This window comes from Mugil cephalus, chromosome 13 (genome assembly GCF_022458985.1).
Source record: "Mugil cephalus isolate CIBA_MC_2020 chromosome 13, CIBA_Mcephalus_1.1, whole genome shotgun sequence".
Classification (NCBI taxonomy): domain Eukaryota; kingdom Metazoa; phylum Chordata; class Actinopteri; order Mugiliformes; family Mugilidae; genus Mugil; species Mugil cephalus.
In genome coordinates, this window is record NC_061782.1 from 426,068 (window position 1) to 446,828 (window position 20,761).

At 43.9% G+C, this 20,761-nt stretch overlaps 1 protein-coding gene across 5 annotated transcripts; it reads left to right on the plus strand.

Annotated features, from left to right (window-relative positions):
• Window positions 1-2,050: 2,050 nt before the first annotated feature.
• Window positions 2,051-19,343, plus strand: nfkb2 (nuclear factor of kappa light polypeptide gene enhancer in B-cells 2 (p49/p100)). Of its 5 annotated transcripts, XM_047602448.1 has the most exons (24): window positions 2,051-2,083; window positions 2,754-2,875; window positions 5,765-5,804; window positions 6,355-6,430; window positions 7,142-7,182; window positions 9,386-9,484; window positions 9,769-9,920; window positions 10,023-10,135; window positions 10,493-10,651; window positions 10,731-10,835; window positions 11,188-11,276; window positions 11,692-11,830; window positions 12,198-12,329; window positions 12,403-12,606; window positions 12,752-12,893; window positions 13,024-13,138; window positions 14,741-14,948; window positions 15,322-15,491; window positions 15,728-15,830; window positions 16,454-16,629; window positions 16,778-16,856; window positions 16,956-17,125; window positions 18,857-18,968; window positions 19,064-19,343. In XM_047602448.1, the coding sequence occupies exons 2-24, from the start codon at window positions 2,859-2,861 to the stop codon at window positions 19,135-19,137; spliced, it is 2,715 nt and encodes a 904-aa protein (XP_047458404.1). In that variant the 5' UTR covers window positions 2,051-2,083; window positions 2,754-2,858; the 3' UTR covers window positions 19,138-19,343. The 5 variants fall into 5 exon arrangements, with proteins under 5 accessions (XP_047458404.1, XP_047458407.1, XP_047458403.1 ...); XM_047602451.1 differs by lacking the exon at window positions 2,754-2,875 and having other exon boundaries at window positions 2,060-2,083; XM_047602447.1 differs by lacking the exon at window positions 2,051-2,083 and having other exon boundaries at window positions 2,618-2,875.
• The last annotated feature ends 1,418 nt before the right edge of the window (window positions 19,344-20,761 follow it).

Genomic DNA, 20,761 nt, shown 5'->3' on the forward strand with positions numbered 1-20,761 from the left:
GAGAGAGAAGTAGAGCAGGAGAAACAAGATAAACAAACTTCTGTCATAGATACAAACATCAAGCTGAAGGAAACATGTAGGGTCTAGTAATATAACACATAGCTGATGATCTGTGACAGTTTGTGAGTATAACAGGAATCATGGGCAGGTTGGTGAATAGTTCATCTAGGTAGGAGTGGACACCTGGAGGAGGACATGAAGACTGGGACAGATGTAGTTTATGGAGCTCCACAGGTCTGATACACAGACTCCAGACCATGAAGACTGGGCTGGTTGATGAGGCCACGGCAGCAGATGTAGCTTAGAACTCCACAGGTCAGATATTCAGCCTCCAGACCAGAGACCCTCACAAGAAGATGGAGGGGAGAGGGGGAGACACAGTGGTTAGTAAATTATAAGAGATAGAAAATAAAATGATAAGATATTAGAGGACAAAGAGGAGAGGACATGTCCTCAGTGCATCGTCCCCCTGCAGCCTCGGCCTATAGCAGCATCACTAAGGGACGGTTAAGTCCAGCTCTAACTATAAGCTTTGTCTAAAAGGAAAGTCTTAGTCCTGACCTTAAACGTAGAGACTGTGTCTGCCTCCAGAACCCAAACTGGGAGCTGGTTCCACAGGAGAGGAGCCTGATAGCTGAAGGTTCTACCTCCCATTCTACTTTTAGAACCTCTAGGAACCACAAGCAGACCTGCACTTAGAGATGGTAGTGATCTGTTGGGACAGTCTGGTTCTATGAGGTCTTTCAGATATGATGGAGCTCGGCCTTTCAGGGCCTTGTATGTAAGGATATGTATCAGAATTAGTTTATTTTTTATGTCGAGATTTTTTTTTTTAAATTTTAATCAGATGATTTTTTTTTATTCAGTTATGTATGTGTATATATATACTTCATTTTAAATTATTTTAATTCTTTTTTTATATGAATGTTTTATTTTTTCTAGATTTTAATTGAATTTATTTCTTTTAATTTAATCTTATTTTATATTTTCTTTTGTTTTCTAAAATCTAATTCATATTTTTTATTTCTGGTTTTATAGTTAATATTACTGAATATTTTCTATGCAAATACATTTTAATCTTTACTCAATTTATATTTTATTTTGCATCATAATTATTATAATAATTATATTAAATTTTTTTGTATTTAATATTTTATATATGTGTATATATACATAATTATCATATTACATTTTTATTTCCATTTAACTTTCTGTTTACATGTTTGCTAACTATTTTTTCAGATTATTTTATATTTTATTTTTTTGTCATTTACATATTTTTCTGGTGTTATTAATAATATAACTTAATATTTTTTATTATTTTTTGTTAAATATAAATTATTATAAAATTTTTAACCTTTCTGTTTACTTTTTCAGTGGTTTTTCCCTTCGTCCGGTGGGCGGGGCTTACCTCTCCTTTCCACCAATGAGCGTATGCTTTGTTGATCACATGGTCCCGGAATTCCCCTCCAGCTCCGGGGCTTTCCGCTCTGATTGACAAGCTGCGGTCACCATGGCAACACGTCAGCGCTCGGTCAAGAACGCACGGGAGTGCAGGGACGTAACTTCCGGGTTTGATGAGTTGCTCGTCAAAATAAAAGCCTCTGTCTCCGTCCATAAAAAAGATGTGTGAAAGAAATTAAAACATCTCAGTAAATAAACATCGAGTTGAATTTGATACATTTCTAACAGTTTTATTTGACGTGTTTATTTAAAGTGTTTCTATTTCTATGGTTTAATCTGATCTGTTCTTCTCGTTCATTTTAATAAATTATTTATTTTAATTGAGAATTATATTTATTTTCTGTGCGCCTCAAAACCACAGGACGACAATTAGAAAAATAAATTGAGGCTAAAATCATTTCGTTTTTATAATTTTATATTTAACTCACAAGCATTAATCTAATAGTGTAATAGATAATAACACACGTTCCCCGTGTAATGAGATTCATGTTCTGAACGAAAGACAATGACTTCCTGGTTTGTTCTGAAACGCAGGACCAGGAAGTTGTCTCTGGTTCGTTGCCGCTGTTTTTCTGAGTTTTCGGTAAAATCAGCAGAAACCGAGCGGAGCAACACGGAGGTAAAAACTCACATTTATACATAAACGATTCATCGAGTCTTTAACAGATAAAACCGAGAAACTGGAAGTTAATTTAATTATTTGTTCTAACTGAGCTCAGTCACAATAAGCGTGGGCTGTGTTTCTGTTTTAGTTTTACTTTTAAATTATTTATTTATGATAGTTATTTATTTATTAAATTGACTTCTCGTCCAGATTAAATTATTCTGTAATAAACTCAGACTTTAAGTCTTTAAATCAGGAAGTTGCTGATGGTGTGTAGATGTTTTTCTTCTTCTTTGCCTCTAAAAGCTGCAGACTCGTCATTGAGGTCACATGGGACGCTTTATTATTATCGCTATTATTTGTTTATTTACTTATTCTTTTATTTATTTATTTTCATTTATTTTTGCTGTTGAATATGAATGAGATCAAACTGAATCGGTTCATGGATCGACTCTGATGTTGAATCTGTGCTAAAGCTGCTAGTGTTTATGCTAAGCTAGGCTAACAGTGGATATATATGTGTAAGAAATGTGCAGCTGTTCCTTTAAGGGAGGCAGCAGTTGGTTGTTTGTGTGAGGACGGTCCCAGGAGGAGGAGGAGGAGGAGGAAGAAGAAGGCTGGAATTTCCCTCAGTAAACTCCAGCTCCATCTCTTAATTCTGTTTAACTTTGTTTGGTCTCAACAGAAAAAAATCCCTGAACGAGGAAGAACACAGCCTCCTCTCCCTCCTGTTCCTCCTCCTGCAGGAGGCCTTCATCATCCTCATCTTCATCGGGGTTTGCGCTGACACATGGCGGGAGCTCTGAGGTGAGAGTTTCATGCTTTCAGCTGTTTTCCCTGAACCGCGTTTTCATTCTGTGCAACTACTGAACAGCTAATGGTCTAATGATCTGGTCTAATGATCTGGTTTAATGGATCTGGTTTAGTGATCTGGTCTAATGATCTGGTCTAATGATCTGGTCTAGTGGATCTGGTCTAGTCGCGTTGTGTTGATGATTGGTCTATGTCATGTGGGTTTGTGAATTCTTGGTCCAGTGTTTTGCCTTTTTGCTGAGCCTAGTGTTCATTGGTCTAGTGGATCTGGTCTAATGATCTGGTCTAATGATCTGGTTTAGTGGATCTGGTCTAATGATCTGGTCTAATGATCTGGTTTAGTGGATCTGGTCTAGTCAGCTGTGTTGTGTTGTGTTGTGTTAGTGTCATGATGGGGTTTGTATATTTCTTGTCCAGTGTTTTGACCTTTTTGCTGAAGCCTCGTGTTCATTGGTCAAACTGAGGTCCATGGAGCCGGTTTCACGGTGCCGGTCTCTCGGTGCCGGTCTCACGGTGCCGGTCTCCTGGAGCCGGTCTCTCGGTGCCGGTCTCACGGTGCCGGTTTCTCGGTGCCGGTCTCCTGGAGCCGGTCTCTCGGTGCCGGTTTCTCGGTGCCGGTCTCAAGGTGCCGGTCTCCTGGAGGTCTGGTCCGGTTGCTGACGGACGCAGCGTTCGCTTTGGCCTCTGTTTATTCCTCCTACTTTGGTTTGTGATGTTTCTAAGCGATTGAACAGTTCAGTTCATTAGTTCTTGTTCCACCAAAACCAGTCCAGACAGTGGACGCGGTTCCTTACGAGGCGGTAGCTGCAAGAGGCTCCTTGTTGTTCAGGTTATTTAGGCAGCTTAATAAAGCCTTAGCCGTGTGTGCGCCCCCTGGTGGTCGGCTGACTGCTGGAAACACGAGATGCATTTTAAATGAAGTCGATCAGGTTCATTTAATCATCGCAGCCAAAACCACGATCAACAGTAAAACACAACTTGATTGTCTGGTTGCCTGTCAGGTTGCCTGTTAGGTTGCTTGTTAGGTTGCCTGTCAGGTTGCCTGTTAGGTTGCCTGTTAGGTTGCCTGTCGGGTTGCCTGTCGGGTTGCCTGTCAGGTTGCCTGTTAGGTTGCCTGTCGGGTTGCCTGTCGGGTTGCCTGTCTTGTTGCCTGTCGGGTTGCCTGTCGGGTTGCCTGTCATGTTGCCTGTCGGGTTGCCTGTCGGGTTGCCTGTCAGGTTGCCTGTCGGGTTGCCTGTCACGTTGCCTGTCAGGTTGCCTGTCGGGTTGCCTGTCGGGTTGCCTGTTAGGTTGCCTGTCAGGTTGCCTGTTAGGTTGCTTGTTAGGTTGCCTGTTAGGTTGCCTGTTAGGTTGCTTGTTAGGTTGCCTGTCAGGTTGCCTGTTAGGTTGCTTGTTAGGTTGCCTGTCAGGTTGCCTGTCAGGTTGCCTGTCAGGTTGCCTGTCAGGTTGCCTGTTAGGTTGCCTGTCTGGTTGCCTGTCTGGTTGCCTGTCGGGTTGCCGTGTTGGGGAGGTTTCGGGGGGATCTCTGGGTCTCTGTATGTCGCTGCTGACTTTCCCCGCCGTGGTTTCCGTCGTTCTCTACCTGCTGTGGGTTTATGTTAATGAGGCCTCTGTGCTGCCGGCTGATTGGCCGGTGAAGCCTGGAGAACAATGATGATAAAGATGAAGAGATGTGAGTCAGATTTACTGAGACGTGGAGAGAAAAGAGGAAGTAGAGATAGAAGACAGAGCAGAGAGGAAGTGGAGGTCGGACGGAGAGCTGCTCGCCTCCTTTCTGCTGCAGGTCGGTCTCAACTTTTACCTTCTTCTTCTTCTTCTTCTTCTTAACGCGGCGTCTTAAACTAAAGCTCGGAGCCGTCTCTAGTTTCTCTCATCTTTATTGTTCTGCTGCAGCGTCAGAATCAACTGGTAAAAAGCCTGAAATGTGCCTTCAGGTCACAGTGTGATGTGCGTTTGTAGCTGAAGAGCAAAGTTACATCACGTCTGAACGTTTTCAGAAAACAAGAAAAAACATCATTTGCACAACGTTTTTTTTATTATTGATATTTTTTGTTGATATTGTAACAAAAGGGCAATTATGCAATTAATAGCAGCATAATAACCATTAACAATTTCTATTTCACGTCTGCATTTCATTTATTTTCAGTCATTAATTTATTCTAGTCTTTATTCTTAATATTTTATTTCACGTAGTATTTGTGTAAATGTATGTTTGGTTTTTGTCTGTTTAACTTTATGTTTAGTCTGTATTTAATGTTACAGCTCAGAATGAAAAGAATGTACAGCTGGTTTATTTATTTTAGTTTATATTAATCAGTTTTATTTTATTTTATTTTATTTTATTTTACTTTATTTTATTTTATTTTATTTTATTTTATTTTATTTTATTTTATTTTATTTTATTCATGTGCAGCAGCACAGTGATGTCACAAGCTGTGGCTCCGCCCCCTTTGCACTCTGGGATTCTGGGGGTTTTCCTGAACTCGACCATTTCCAGGAAGTGACTGAAAACAGACGAGCGGCGGAAAGGGGAGGGAGGGGGGTAAAACGACACTGAAACAGAGAGAGAGAGGGGGGGGGGTGTTAATGACAAACAGCAGCGAAGAAGAAGAAGAAGAAAAAGAGACAGAGACAGAGACAGACAGAGACAGACAGAGACAGACAGAGACAGAGACAGACAGAGAGGTGTGTGTTTGTGTCTCGTCGTCATGTGAAAGTGAAACTGCTGCAGATTCACGTTGTTCGTTGTTCGTTGTTTGTTGTTTGTTGTTTGTTTGTTTGTTGATGTCATCGGGGTTTTAGACTTTTGGAACCGGGACCAGGTCCAGACGAGTCTCTGAAGCCTCTGACTGTGTGTTTGTGCGTTTGTTTGTGTGTTTGCAGGATGACCGAGGCGTCCTACATGAACGTGTACGACAACGATGTGAGTCCTTCTCTCCTCAGATCTCAGCGTTTAGTTCATTGTCATTCGATCGTGGCTTAAAACGTGTTTTTCTTCTGTTTTACTTCAGAGAAAATGTCAAAGTTAAAGATGCATTTCTAGCTCTAGTTCACATGTTCCATGGATTAGTTTCGGTGACGTAGAATCTTTCTCTGAGACGTCTTTATTGCTGCATTATTTAAATAGGAGCTGCATGTTTATGATCTGGAGCTTTTTGACTTGTTAAATGTGTGAATGGGTGAATGGATGAAACATGAACTGTGATGACACAGACAGAAAACAGAAAAACTTTCCAGTGAGGCAGAATTAAAAAAACCCTTTGTGTGACTTTCACAGTCAGACCAGAGTGTGGGAACTTTGAGCATCTTGTCATCATTTCCTGTTTTTATTCAGATTATTAATGGATTCATTAATTAGTAAAATATAAATGTATTTGTAGAGGAGAGATGGAAACTGGTGGTGAGTTCACTGACATTAAACGATGACCTGGTGGTGCGTTCACTGACCGCTCTGAAATCTGTTTCTCCTCCAGCTGCAGCTGAATTTGATGCAGTACGACTACATTCCTCCAGTCGACATAAAGACTGAGCCCTACATACCTGAGACAGGTGAGTCTCCATCACACACTCTTCATTCATTCGTTCATTCATTCGTTCATGTAGCAGCAGCTAATTTTAGCATTAGCATCCAGCTAATGTGTGATTCAACAGAAACAGAACAGTCAGGTTTTAGTGCGTTGGGTCTTAAAGGAGACCTGGATCCTTCCTGGAAACACATGGATCATTAAACTAAAGTCACAGAACCTCCAGAACCTCCAGAACCCTGAGGACTGGTTTTATACCTGTCTTTGTATAATTTTAATTTCTTTAGATGAGGAAGGAAGGGAGGCGTGTAAATCAGCAGCAGCGCCACCGCCATGTGGTCAGTAGAATACTGTATTAGCTTCTGTCTCTGATGGATCTCTACCTACCACTGGACCAGAACCAGGACCACATGGTTAGAGACCTGGAGACATGATCCAGATTTAGACTTTAGAAAGACTCTTCTTACTTTTCTGAAAGTCGTCTATGAAGGACCAGATCAGACCCGGTACTGGGCCGGGTTTTGCCCCCATGCCGATGTTTGACACCTCTGCTGCCTTATCTGGTAAAACTAACTAAAAGTTCCTGGAGCGACACCTCTGGGTTCTGGTTGTTAGTTGTTCGTTGGCGGGGACGTTTCAGACACGTTTTACCAGAACCAGACCCAGATCTTGTACTCGCTCTAGAAGTGACTCAGGGGGAAACCTCCACATCTATGAAACTGTGTTTGTGTTTCAGCTCATGGTCCCTACATTCAGATCATCGAGGAGCCCAAACAGGTGAGTTATCGTCTCTCACTTCACACGTCCACGCTGTCTTCTGGGAAGAGACACTGAGACTAATGGAGTAAAAACCAGCTTCTGCCTCAAGACACAAAATCCCTCACACCTCCAGATTCATATTCATAGTTACATTTATATTAATAATCACATTCACATCCATATTTATCCTCCAGTCGTCCTACTTCATTACTCACATTTACTCTATAGTTTCATTGTTTATGATTTAAATGCTGGTACTTTCCCCTCGTCGGACCAGTTCATTGTGTATATCTGCTATAGTTTGTATTTTTATTGCTCCTGAACCGAAGAGCTGATAAAATAGTTTCTCACCAGGCAGTGACGATAAAAGCGTCTTATTCTTATTTGAAGACATGTAGAACATATAGAAGATATATGTTATTGTACGTGGTGCTGAGGTGGAGGAGTACCACAGGGCTCCATCCTGGTTCCACTGCTGTTTGTTCCAGTTCAGTGTCGTTCGTTTCTACGCTGATGACGCCGTCTCGTTTTCCTCATATATCGTTTTACAGATTTTCCTAAACTAGACAAGAACGGAACATTGTTTTGTTCCTCTGTCGTTTCTCTTTGTGTTTAAAGAACAGAATTATGTCTAAAAAACAAAACTGAAAAACAAGAAGCCTTTTAAAACGAAAGAGAGAAAGTTGATGTTGGACTTAAATTTCTTTCTACTAAGATGATTGAAAAGTATTTTCTTCACATCTTCTTCTTCTTCTGCTACAAAAACTTCTTCTTTTTAATGAATGTAAATCTAACAACCACTGGTTTCTCCTTTAGTTCTCTCTCTGGTTTCATAGTTGAAGGATCGTAGGTAGATTTAGTGGTCGTCTGTAAAGTTTAGGGAAAATAACTGATGTGTTTTAATTGTCAGACGCAGCAACACAGACACCAGTTAACCAGACGTAGGAAAGTGTGATGCAGGATGTTGTTTAATGGTGAACATCTCCTCATTTTCACGGTGCAGGATGTGGAGGGTTAACAGGAAGACGCCTCGCTGGGTTTATGTGAAGCTTTAAAATAATAACAGAACAAAAAAAAGACGAAAACATTCAGAATGAAGCAGAAACTGAAGTCATCAGCTTCCTTTAATCCAGGGTTTTCCCAACAGTCATTCAATGACACGGAGCTCATGAGCTCAGGGAGTTTCTGCAGCTAAAGGTCACATGACACAGAGTCTGTATGCAAATAACCACAGAAGAAGAACCGGCTTCAAACATGGAACTTTGTTCTTCCTCCAGTCAGCCTGAACCTGCAGCTTTAATTCGTTCATTATATAAAGAGACAAACCTCCAAAAACAATAATTCTTTCTTTTCATTTTAAAAATTCTGAACCAGTAAAGTTACATTTGTTCCTTTAATCTATGAAACCAGAAGTAAGTTACGTTAGAATCATATGAAAACAGAAGATTCTGTGGAAGCAGAGGTTGTTTCCATCAGTCGTGATTTCAAATCTTTTCTCTCGGTCTAAAGGGAGAATGGACGTGACTCAGGGACACTGTTCAGATTTCATTTTAAAACTTTCTGGTTTTAAAAATAAAACTCAACCTGTTTCCGTTGTTCCTCCAGTTTCAGTTTCTGCTTTTAAAAGCAAATTTAAAAAAAAAGTGGGCCATGCTCATAGCTTCTCGTTTACACCGTCCCAACTCATCCCGGCCTGAAACCAAAACTAATAAAAACCCCAGAAGAAAACAAATGAATCTGCTTCAGTCCAGTTCGTCACAAAAGAAACTTCCAGCCTCAGGAAAGTTAAATCTCCTCCCGACTCGTTGGTGTTTATCAGTTTTGTCCAAAATAAAAATCCCCAAATATTCAGAAACAGCAGCTGAAGCTGAACCCTCTAAACGGAGGGTGTCAAACATACGACCAGAGCCGCCGCCCAGGAACCACTCTGGCCCATGGTGGGCGTGAAAACTAGACGTCATCAGGAGCAATTTTTCATTCTAATTTGGCACCAATTTGAAATGTTTCCAGTAGGTGGCGCTACGTTCTAGTCACAGTCATGGACACTTAACTGAGTCCAGGTTGTTGGTCAGGATGGTTGAAACAAAGGAAAACGTCTGTATTTGTTATTTACGGGTTGTTGTTGTGTTACTGCTCCGGTCCCTTTAGATCAGACTGGTCCGGACCAGGATGAACTGGACCCTCCTGGTCTAAACGTTAATTGTAAATGCTGTGTTTGCAGAGAGGCTTCCGTTTCCGTTATGAGTGTGAGGGTCCGTCCCATGGTGGGCTCCCAGGGGCCTCCAGCGAGAAGAACAGGAGAACCTACCCCACCGTAAAGGTACCGCCAACTCTCCCAGAACAGTCTGTAGAACCACAGGACGCCATGACGGCTCCCCCTGGTGTCTGGCTGCAGTATAGCTGCAAATAACGAACTACAACTAAACTTAAGTAAAACATTTATTTGACGTGTATTTTAGACCCAAGTCCCGCCCACTAACTTGGAGGGGGTGGAGCTTATATGACCTATATTGCAGCCACCAGGGGGAGCTCTACTCGCTTTGGCTTCACTGTGGTCATGTGTTTACTGGTTCTTACCTTAATGGATCGATCGCTTCCTTCCAGATCAACAACTACATGGGTCTCGCCCGGGTGGAGGTCCAGCTGGTGACCCACACCGACCCCCCCCGGGTCCACGCCCACAGTCTGGTGGGACGCCACTGCACCGAGAACGGCACCTGTACGCTGGACATCGGCCCCAACGACCTCACCGCCTCGTCAGTATCCAATCACAGCGCAGCACTGTTCTAAAGTCAGGCCTGAGGGTCAAAGTAAATACGGAACAGGCCGTCGCTGACTGATGATGTCACTTCCTGTAGGTTTGGTAACCTGGGGATTCTCCATGTGACCAAGAAAGGTGTCGTTGAGGTTTTAACCAGGAGGCTGAGAGAAGAGAGGAAGAGACAGAAAGACGCTCACTATCACCTGACAGGTAAACACACACACACCTGGACACACACACACACACACACACACACACACCTGGACACACACACACACACACACACACACACACCTGGACACACACACACACGAACACCACACAACCTGGAGACACAACACAACCCCACCTAACCAACACTGGGAGACAACCAACACAGCACACCCACTGGACACACACACACCTGGACACACACACACACACACACACACACACACCTGGACACACACACACACACACACACACACACACCTGGACACACACACACCTGAACGTCCAGATTGACCTGATTGGTTGGTGGAGGTGATGAGTGTGATGAGTGTGTGTTTGTGTGTGTTTGTGTGGCAGAGCTGGAGGAGACCTCCATCCTGAAGGAGGCCAAGGAGCTGGGGAAGGTGATGGACCTGAACATAGTCAGGTTAAAGTTCACCGCCTACCTGCAGGACAGCAACGGCGGCTTCACCAGAGCCCTGAAACCCGTCGTCTCCAACCCCATCTACGACAGCAGTGAGTCCAGCCCTCTGGCTAGCAGCTAGCCGCGTTAGCTAACCCTCAGAGAATAAGTCCCAGCTCATTTCTCCCGCAGAGTCGCCAAACGCCTCCAACCTGAAGATCTCTCGGATGGATAAGACGTGCGGCTCAGTCCTGGGGGGCGACGAGATCTTCCTGCTCTGCGACAAAGTCCAGAAAGGTGAGAACGTTTGTCCGTCCCTTTGTTGACACGATCTCTCATACTCTGCAACTAGAGAAGCTCCTCCTCCCACTGATACCAAGCATCATGGAGCTAACCAGCTAGCCTCAGCTAACAAACAAAACACACCAGCATCATCATGTCATGAATATCATGAATATTTCCAAAACACCTGACAACACCTGATCTAGCTTCTATCATCTTCTGGGTCCTTTAGAATCTGAACCTTTAGTCTCCATCTAGTGGTCTAATGGTGCTACTGCTAGTACTCTGGGTCCGGGTCTAGTCCAGGGATTGATGAGTTACTATCAGGGCGTCTTGACCTGGATAAATATCCCATCATGTGTTTCAGATGACATTGAGATCCGTTTCTATGAAGAGGATGATGAAGGATGCTGGGAGGCCTTCGGAGACTTCTCCCCCACCGACGTCCACAAACAGGTACAGATTAGATCCTCCTCCTGGATCTGGTTTATGTTCTGAGCTCAGATTGAATCTGGTTTAGTTTGAGACCAAATGTGAACAAATGTGACAAACTGAAACTAATCCTCCGAGCTGCTTCTTCTTCTGATGAGAAACTCAGCGATTGAAATTAAACTGTCTCTAATTAACATTTTATATCTGATTAATTGAGCTCTTCAGAGAAATGCCCAGAGCTGATGAGCTCAGGGTTCAGTTTAGTCTGGTCTAGATTATTTCGTTCAATGATGAGACCATCACTAACATTACTCATCAAAATATACACAATAAAGTTCAACAGTACCTGGTGAATTGGAGTATTTTATTTTCAACTATAAAACGTCAGGCATCATCCGTTTAAACCAGGAAGTAAATGAAGGTCTTGTCTGGTCCTCAGTACGCCATCGTCTTCAAAACGCCTCCGTACCACAGCACCGAGATCGAGAGGTCCGTCACCGTCTTCCTGCAGCTGAGGAGGAAAAAGGCCGGAGACAGCAGCGACCCCAAACAGTTCACCTACATACCCCAGGTCCAAGGTCAGACCAGGCTTCCAGGGGTTCAGGGGTCCAGGGATCCAGGGATCCAGGGGTTCAGGGGTCCAGGGGTCCAGGGGTTCAGGAGTTTAGGGGGTCCAGGGGTTCAGGGGTTCAGGGGTCCAGGGGTTCAGGGGTTCAGGGGTCCAGGGGTTTAGGGGGTCCAGGGGTCCAGGGGTCCAGGGGTTCAGGGGTTTAGGGGGTCCAGGGGTCCAGGGGTCCAGGGGTTCAGGGGTTTAGGGGGTCCAGGGGTCCAGGGGTCCAGAGGTTCAGGGGTTCAGGGGTTTAGGGGGTCCAGGGGTTCAGGGGTTTAGGGGTCCAGGGGGGACATACTCTGACTCTTCTCACCCCCATCACTGTCTTTGTCCAGACAAAGAGGAGGTGCTGAGGAAAAAGCAGAAGCCGCTGCCTCACTACGAACATTGGAGAGGAGGAGGAGGAAGAGGAGGAGGAGCTGGAGGGTTTGGAGGAGCAGGAGGAGGAGCAGGAGGAGGCGGAGGAGGTAGGACTGAAGCAGCAGATCTGGAGTTTGACGCTGAGCTCTGGACGTTTGATCACCTCCTCGTTTCCCGCAGGGTTCCAGTTCCACCAGCAGATGAACGGAGGAGGAGGAGGAGCAGGAGGAGGAGGAACTTTCTTTACTGGAGGCTTCACAGGCTTCACTGGAGGGGGAGGAGCTCAGATGTCAGGCCACGTCCCTCAGACAGGTGTTACCCAGCAACAGAGTGACGGACAGACGGGACGTCAGGCGGCCTTGCAGCAACAGCTGCTTCAGATAGGTAGGAGGAGGAGGAGGAGGAGGTGGAGGAGGAGGGTGGGGGAGAGGGGGTAAGGGGGGGAGACGAGGTGGAGGAGGTTGTATGATGACACCGTCCTCCTCCTGATGGATGAACTAACGTTGGCTCCTCTCCTCCTCCTCTGCAGCCTCAAGTCTCAACAGTCGAGTTTCTCAGAACGCCAGAAACGCTGCCGCCGCCCTGCTGGAGTACTGCAGTACTGGAGACGCCCGGGTCCTTCTGGCCATCCAGAGACACCTCTGTGGTATCCAGGACAGCAACGGAGACACGTGAGTCACAGAGACATGCGCCCGCCCCCCTACAGACTCCTCCCACTGACTGAACCAGCCCAAAGGAGGAGTCTTTAGGGACACGCCCCCTGGTTCAGAGCAGCATCCTCATCCTCGTCTTCTGTTTCAGGCCTTTACACCTCGCCATCATCCACCAGCAGACGGGAGTCATCCAGCAACTGGTCCACACCCTCCTCAGCAGCCAGCAGCGTAGCATCCTCAACACCGCTAACCACCTCCAACAGGTAGCGTAGCATCCACAACACCGCTAACCACCTCCAACAGGTAGCGTAGCATCCTCAACACCGCTAACCACCTCCAACAGGTAGCGTAGCATCCTCAACACCGCTAACCACCTCCAACAGGTAGCGTAGCATCCACAACACCGCTAACCACCTCCAACAGGTAGCGTAGCATCCACAACCCGCTAACCACCTCCAACAGGTAGCGTAGCATCCACAACACCGCTAACCACCTCCAACAGGTAGCGTAGCATCCTCAACACCGCTAACCACCTCCAACAGGTAGCGTAGCATCCTCAACACCGCTAACCACCTCCAACAGGTAGCGTAGCATCCTCAACACCGCTAACCACCTCCAGCAGGTAGCGTAGCATCCTCAACACCGCTAACCACCTCCAGCAGGCAGCGTAGCATCCTCAACACTGCTAACCACCTCCAGCAGGCAGCATAGCATCCTCAACACCGCTAACCACCTCCAGCTGGTAGAAGCACTTTGACCCGAGCGTGAGATCTGTGCGCTACAGACGGTCGGAACACGTGATAGCAGCACCATTCTGCATGTAATAGACCAAAATGAAAATCCTCTATCGAACGTGAAGAAAACACAAACACAGCGAACAACAAGATAGACACACAAACGTGACTTAAATGATGGAAGCAGAGATCCTGCTGATACAACAATGTCTGTTTCTTCACTGCGCGACAAAAACTCAGAGAGCTAGAAGCCAAAGAGTCACAAAAATAACATTAGTAAAATCATAAAGTGTTTCTTAGCTTTGCTGTTTCCTGATTAAAAGTTATATTCCAGCTCCAAAAAACGCTGCTAATGGCTTCTTCTATGATTCTGCGTCAGTTTGAAATGAACCAGGAAGCTCTCGTTTGTTTACATGAAGAGGAAGAGGCTTCTAGGTTGGAGCGAAGGGTTCTGACCATGTGCGATCTTTGTGTTTACTTTGCTCTGGATCGTCACTGGTGATTTCTACGGTAAACGTGGGCATGGCGATCGATTCTCTACACTCTGATTGGTCGATGGAGGTGTCACCGATTAAAATTGACCAGTTGGTTGTTGAGATATTCTCCTTTGAGTTTCATGACGTCCTCCTTTCACACACGGTCTGGGTGAATGAGGCAAAGCTGTTGTATTTGTATTTCGTGATAGATTTTCAGACTGGTACCTGTAAAAGGTTCTGTCTGGTCATAAATGGGTTAAAACATCTCTAAAATTGATCAGATTCACCTTTTTACCATCTAATTTTGCACGGTTACTCATCAGATTTTACATTACTAATTCATATCTGCCCTTAAACCACATATCAGGGCTGGTTTTTACTCTAAATAACGTGTTTCTTGTTTAGGCAAGAACAGAAATTTGTATTTTCTACTTTGTTCCAGGTGAATTTTCTCTGACACAAAAAATTTGATTGATTTTGTATCAATCTCACGGGTGTTTGTGTCACGGGTCCAACGTTATTCATACAGCCCTTAAATATAATAAGATATAACACATTTATCATTATATGTCATTGTTGGACAAGAGGCTAACTGTTAGCTGTGTGAAGATAATGGGTTCTTGATGTCTCACCTGGCTCCTGACTCCTCCCCCAGACTCCTCTGCACCTGGCCGTGATCACCCGCCAGGTGAAGGTGCTGGAAGTGTTGCTGAAGGCGAAGGCCGACCCCAGCCTGCCGGACAAAGATGGCCGCAGCCCGCTGCACCTGGCGGCACTAGCTGGAGACAGTGTGTCGCTCCGCCTTCTGCTGGCTCACCTGGATGAAGGCCACGCCCACGTGGTCAACACCCCCGACTACCACGGTGAGTGAGTCCAGAGGAGAATACTTCTGGTTTCACCGTCATATCTCATCTTAAAAACTGTTCATCTTGTTTGATTTCATTCTTTTATTCAACAAAGTTATTTACAACTATTTCCATTAAAAGTAATTTTAGAACCATGTCCAAAACTATCAGGTGTCCAACCAGTAATAATGTCCCAAATCTCTAAACTGTCTCCTGTCTCCATAGACTGAATATAGCCTCACTGTTGCTTAGCAACCATGTTTCCACCAATAGGAAAGAGGCTGTATTTATAATGAGTCTAGTTTTACTATCAACGTTATTTAAAAGCTGATCTGTAGTTTGAATGTTCTACTAAAGTATAAACGTGGACTAATGTCTCCGCCTCCGTCAGGTCTCCACCCCATACACCTGGCCGTGAGGAGGGATGGTGAGCGCTGTCTCCGCCTCCTGGTGGAGGGCGGAGCCAAAATAAACGCACCTGAGCGGAAGAGTGGAAACACGGCCCTTCACCTGGCTGTAAGAGAGAACCTGTTCAAGGTGGCCTGCACCCTGATCACAGAGGTAGGAAAACACACGGGAGCTCCGGTTAACGGGATGTCTGTGAAGGCGTCATGTGATCAGTGCGTCCGGTTAACGGGATGTCTGTGAAGGTGTCATGTGATCAGTGCGTCCGGTTAACGGGATGTCTGTGAAGGCGTCATGTGATCAGTGCGTCTGGTTAACGGGATGTCTGTGAAGGCGTCATGTGATCAGTGCGTCTGGTTAACGGGATGTCTGTGAACGTGTCTTGTTTCCAGCTGAAGGCCGACATCAACGCCTGCACCTTTGGAGGAAACACATCGTTACACCTGGCAGCAAGTCTGGGATCCCCCACCCTCTGCTCCATGCTCATCGCTGCAGGTAACAACACACCAGACACAACACAACACACCAGACACAACACAACACAACACACCAGACACAACACACCAGACACAACACAACACACCAGACACAACACAACACAACACACCAGACACAACACACCAGACACAACACAACGCAACACACCAGACACAACACACCAGACACAACACAACGCGTAGGCTGTATCAAATATGGACGCCACCTCTCCACTTCCTCCATCAGAAGGAAGGAAGGAAGGAAGGAAGGAAGGGGGATGGTTACCATCTTGTGAGTTTGGAGCCAGACTCTGATCAGTACGATCTATGGGTGGAGCCACGTTATCGATGCCCCGCCCACACTTCCTCCAGACTCACTGTGGTTTTCTTTTAATGAATCCTACGCTTTGCTCCACCTGCACCAGCTACAGAGAAATAAACTGAACTTATTTAGAAAAATCTCGCGTCCCATGGGACCTCTTTATGAAGCGGTTGGCATGGCAACTGGTGGTCTCCATGATGTCACATCCTGTTTCTGTGGCTTTATTCTGCAGCCTCCAGCCACCAGGGGGAGCTCTACTAGTTCTGTCTATATACGGTGTATGTTAACAACCCACCAGACTGATGGAGTTTCTTCTTCAGGTGCTGATAAGAATGTGGAGAACGACGAGCCGCTCTTCTTCAGCTCCTCTTCAGACGAAGAGCAGGACGAACCAATCAGAGAAGAGGTCAAAGGTCAAAAGGCCGCCTCTCAGCCAATCAACCCTCGGAAGAGACCGGCAGGACACACCCCCTTGGACCTGGCTAAATGCCAAAAGGTAACCAGCTGGACCTTCAAAATAAAAGCAGGCGACACCACTAATCTAGGCACAAAATGGCTGCCGTAGTTCCTCCGACAGACTGCAGGAGACTGAAACTGTTCACCAGGTTTCACTAAACACTCTTCATCCTCCTCCTCGTCCTCAGGTCAGGAACCTGTTGACCTCCAGACTGAGTCCTAAGTCGAGTCGTCACATCGGGAGGAAAAAAACAATCAGCAATGAAGGTTTGTCCTCTGAGTCTGGATCCTGGTCTAGCCTGGTCTGGTCTGGTCTGGTCTGAACCCTGGTCTGAACCCTGGTCTGAACCCTGGTCTCTGTTGCAGAGGTGGAGGCTTCGGGTCTGGATGAGGAGACTCTGTCCCGGTTGGTGGAGTTGCTGAGTGTTGGAGACGTTCCCTGGAGGAAGCTGGCGGAGAAGCTGGGGATGTTGACGCTGACTCACCTGTACCAGGACACGGCCACGCCCTGCCACCACCTGCTGCAACACTACCAGGTACCACGGCAACACGGCAACACGGCAACACGGCAACTACACAACATAGTCCATGAGGATATTTGACTGAACAAAGGGTCCGTGAGACAGAGCTCTATCAGGACATCTAGTGGACAAAAACATGTAGGATACTACACTATACTACACTATAATATACTATACTATACTACACTATACTACACTATACTATACTATACTATACTATAATATACTATACTATACTATACTATACTACACTATACTACACTATACTATACTATAATATACTATACTATACTACACTATACTACACTATACTACACTATAATATACTATACTATACTATACTATACTACACTATACTATACTATAATATACTATACTATACTATACTACACTATACTATACTATACTAATCTATGCTATACATAATTATCTTACTAGTACTATACTAGTCTACCTTACTATACTCGTCTGAACTATACTGATACTATGGCTCTGTTGAGATACTATGCTGGATAACCTATCCGTATTACTACTATATAATATCCTAGACTACACTGATACCTGATTACTATACTAGGACACCTACCTGCACACTATCAATACTAACATACTATACATACTCAACTACTACATACTATACTATACTATACTAACTATACTAACTATACTATACTATACTATACTATACTATACTACACTATACTACTATACTACACTATACTATACTAACTATACTAACTATACTATATAACTATACTATACTAACTATACTACACTATACTAACTAACTATACTAATATACTATACTATACTACACTACACTATACTATACTATACTATACTATACTACACTATACTACACTATACTATACTATAATATACTATACTACACTATACTACACTACACTATACTATACTATACTATACTATACTATAATATACTATAATATACTATACTATACTATACTATACTATACTATACTACACTATACTATACTATAATATACTATACTACACTATACTACACTATACTATACTATACTATACTATAATATACTATAATACACTATACTACACTACACTATACTATACTATACTACACTATACTATAATATACTATAATATACTATACTATACTATACTATAATATACTATATTACACTATACTACACTATAATATACTATACTATACTATACTATGGTTTAAATATTATAAATAAATATATATGATAATTAAAAAATAAAGCTGCTGTTGTTTGGAGCTGCTTCACTCTATGAACTGTTGCTAATTTACACACTTTTACATCAACTATTTTCATTTGGTTTAGTTGTGTTGTTGTTGTGTTGTAGAATATTTTCACTCACTTCAGCTCTGCAACTAAACAGGGACACGACTTCAGTACTGGATGAAGCAGAAAAGTCATGAAACACGGGATTCGTCCAAACTAATAATAATAATAATAATAATAATAATAATGATAATAATAATTAAATACTCTAATATTCTACATTGTGTAATGAAACATTCAGATGAGCTCAGGACCAGATTCACTGATTCCACTTTATATAAACCTGAACCTGAACTGGAGCCTCAGAGATCAGCACTAGAGACGGCAACACGGCAACACAGCAACACGGCAACTCAGCAACTCAGCAACTCAGCAACCAGTGGGGCCGTGTCTGACTGTGTCTCCCGGTGTCTCAGCTGGGACATGTTGTCTTAATGTGTCTCTGTCCTCTGTGCAGCTGGGGGGTGGACATGTGGACACTCTGGTTGAAGCTCTGCAGTGTCTCGGTTTGACGGAAGGAGTTCGACTCCTGAGAGAGAAAGAGGAGCAACGAGACAAAATGAACACAGGTGAGCTCCTCCCCCTCCGCCCCCCCTCCCCCCTCCCCATCCTCCTCCTCCGTCTCGTTCTGGATCTAACGCCTCCTCTGGTTCTGTCCAATCAGACGCCACGGTTGACAGTGGCTTCGGCAGCCAGCCAATGGAAGAGGAGGAGGAGCCGGCCTCGGCCAATCAGTGACGAGCAGGAAGCGTTTGATTCGTTTTAGAAACGAGTTGCAGGGAAATGAACCAACAGCTTTTTTTCCTTAACGATAAAATTTATTTATATTTGTTTTTTTTTTTTTTTGTGTAATTTAGTTTTTATCAGAGTCTATTTCAATGTGTTAATGAATTTCATGCAATAATCAGAAAATAAGAAATAAAATAAAAAATGTGTAAATAAACTGACTTGTCTCAAATGTTTTTAGTTAAAATTTGATAAACGTAAAAAAAAAAAATATTAAAGATTAAAAAATGAAACAATTAAAATGTGTCAGATTTATTGTTTAGTTTAAATTATAATTACAACTTCTGGTCTGTTTAAAAAGGTTTATTTATTTATTGGATTTTTTAAAAACTTTTAATTAAATGAATTAATTTATTAATTTATATCAGAGACAAACTCATCTGGACCAGAAGACGTTTCAGCTCTAAATGTCTGGAGGAGAGTTTAGGTTTTTATCAGCTGGACGTCACATGACTAGAGTCTGATGACCAGGACCTGGACCAGGACCAGGACCAGGACCAGGACCAGGACCTGGACCTGGACCTGGACCAGAAATGATGGTTCCTTTGAATAAAAACGATGGAGGCGTTTGGTCGTGTCTTTATTTGTGCCTCAGAATGTTCCACTAGGACACAGCTCACAGGATGAGTCTACAGCGAAGCCCAAAAACACAAAAACAAGAACCGTTCACAGAAACTCGTCAGAATAAATTAAAGTGTTGGATAAAACCTCAACGTCTGTTCCTCTGACTTACTGAAACCAAAGTGCCCTAGAACGCAGCGAGCGCTAGCTAGGCGCCTAGCTAACTAGCATATGGCTTCTGGACATTTATTTACAGGTTTGGACGAGAGCTGGAAGCGGCCATGACAGATTCCTCCAGGGCTGCGTTACATCGAGGGAATCAGCGTAAACACAAACACCTCAGCTTCAGCAGGGTTTTATATTGAACTGTAACACACAAGGCCCAGCATCCACCCCGAGCTCCTCCTGTCCACCCACATGGAGAAACCATGACGGGGCGTTTAAATGTAATCGGACATATGAGGCTCAGTGAGGGTTGAGATGAAGAGGAGAGAGTGATGAGGTCAGAACAGAGATGATGATGATGATGACGATGATGATGATGATGACGATGAAGATGTGGAGATAAAATTGACGGATGATTCAAACAGTTTCCAGCAGAAAAGTGACAGAAGCTCGTTAACGAGGAAACTACTGAGTGAAATCAGACGTCGACTCTTACGTCGTTATTTACGTAGGTTGAACTTTCGGCTCATTTAACATTTAACACGTGATTTAACAGAATATTCAGATCATTATTATTATTATTATTGTTAGATCACGTTTTAATTCCTTCTCTCAGTAGTTTCTGTCACCATCGACTCTTCGTACGTCGTCTCCAGCAGAACTGATCAAAAATAATAAAAATAAATAAAACCAGCTGATCTGATCTATCCAGCATCTACACAACAACACACACACACTCACACACTCACACTCACACACTCACACACACACACACACACACACACACTCACACACACACACACACACAGTAACACACACTCACACACACACACAGTAACACACACTCACA

Excerpts from the sequence above, each read along its gene's own strand:
- nfkb2 (XM_047602448.1), top strand. Across the intron at positions 10,652-10,730 it reads CAACCCCATCTACGACAGCA|AGTCGCCAAACGCCTCCAAC; the intron begins GTGAGTCCAGCC and ends TTTCTCCCGCAG. Across the intron at positions 16,857-16,955 it reads AAAAACAATCAGCAATGAAG|AGGTGGAGGCTTCGGGTCTG; the intron begins GTTTGTCCTCTG and ends TCTCTGTTGCAG.